Source organism: Eimeria mitis, genomic scaffold (genome assembly GCF_000499745.2).
Source record: "Eimeria mitis Houghton genomic scaffold, Emh_scaff2207, whole genome shotgun sequence".
NCBI classification, from domain to species: Eukaryota; Apicomplexa; class Conoidasida; order Eucoccidiorida; family Eimeriidae; genus Eimeria; species Eimeria mitis.
In genome coordinates, this window is record NW_013570533.1 from 8,233 (window position 1) to 8,637 (window position 405).

A 405-nucleotide genomic window follows, 5' to 3' on the forward strand; every position below is an offset into this window, starting at 1 on the left:
AAACAAACAGCAGCAGCAGCAGCAGCAGCAGCAGCAGCAGAAGGTTCTGCTGCTGGAACAGCAGCAGCAGCAGCAGCAGCAGCAGCAGCAGCAGCAGCAGCAGATAGAGACAAAGGAGTTGCTGCTGTCTCCGCAGTTTCTGCTGCTATGGGGGGCCTTCCTGCTGCAGGGCATCAGTATATTGTTTGTGGCTAGCAGCTGGAAGCCCCTTGCTGCTGCTGCTGACAGAGCCGCAGCTTGCTGCTGTTGGGGCTGCAGCAAGCGCATGCAACGCAATAGGAAGAATTGTTTGGGGGAGAATAGCAGACTATACGAACTTCCAAAAAGCACTCGTATGCTGCTGCTGCTGCTGCTGCTGCTGCTGCTGCTGCTGCTGCTGCTGTTGCTGCTGCTGCTGTTGCTGCT

General features: G+C 56.5%; 1 protein-coding gene across 1 annotated transcript in view; it reads right to left on the reverse strand.

Annotated features, from left to right (window-relative positions):
- Nucleotides 1-405, reverse strand: part of EMH_0050360 (uncharacterized protein) — a gene marked incomplete at both ends in the record, with an annotated part of 5,439 nt that overhangs the window by 4,865 nt on the left and 169 nt on the right. The window contains one exon of the mRNA XM_013496636.1: nucleotides 318-403. Within this exon, the coding sequence (XP_013352090.1) occupies nucleotides 318-403 (86 nt within the window). The remainder of the gene's footprint in view (nucleotides 1-317; nucleotides 404-405) is intronic.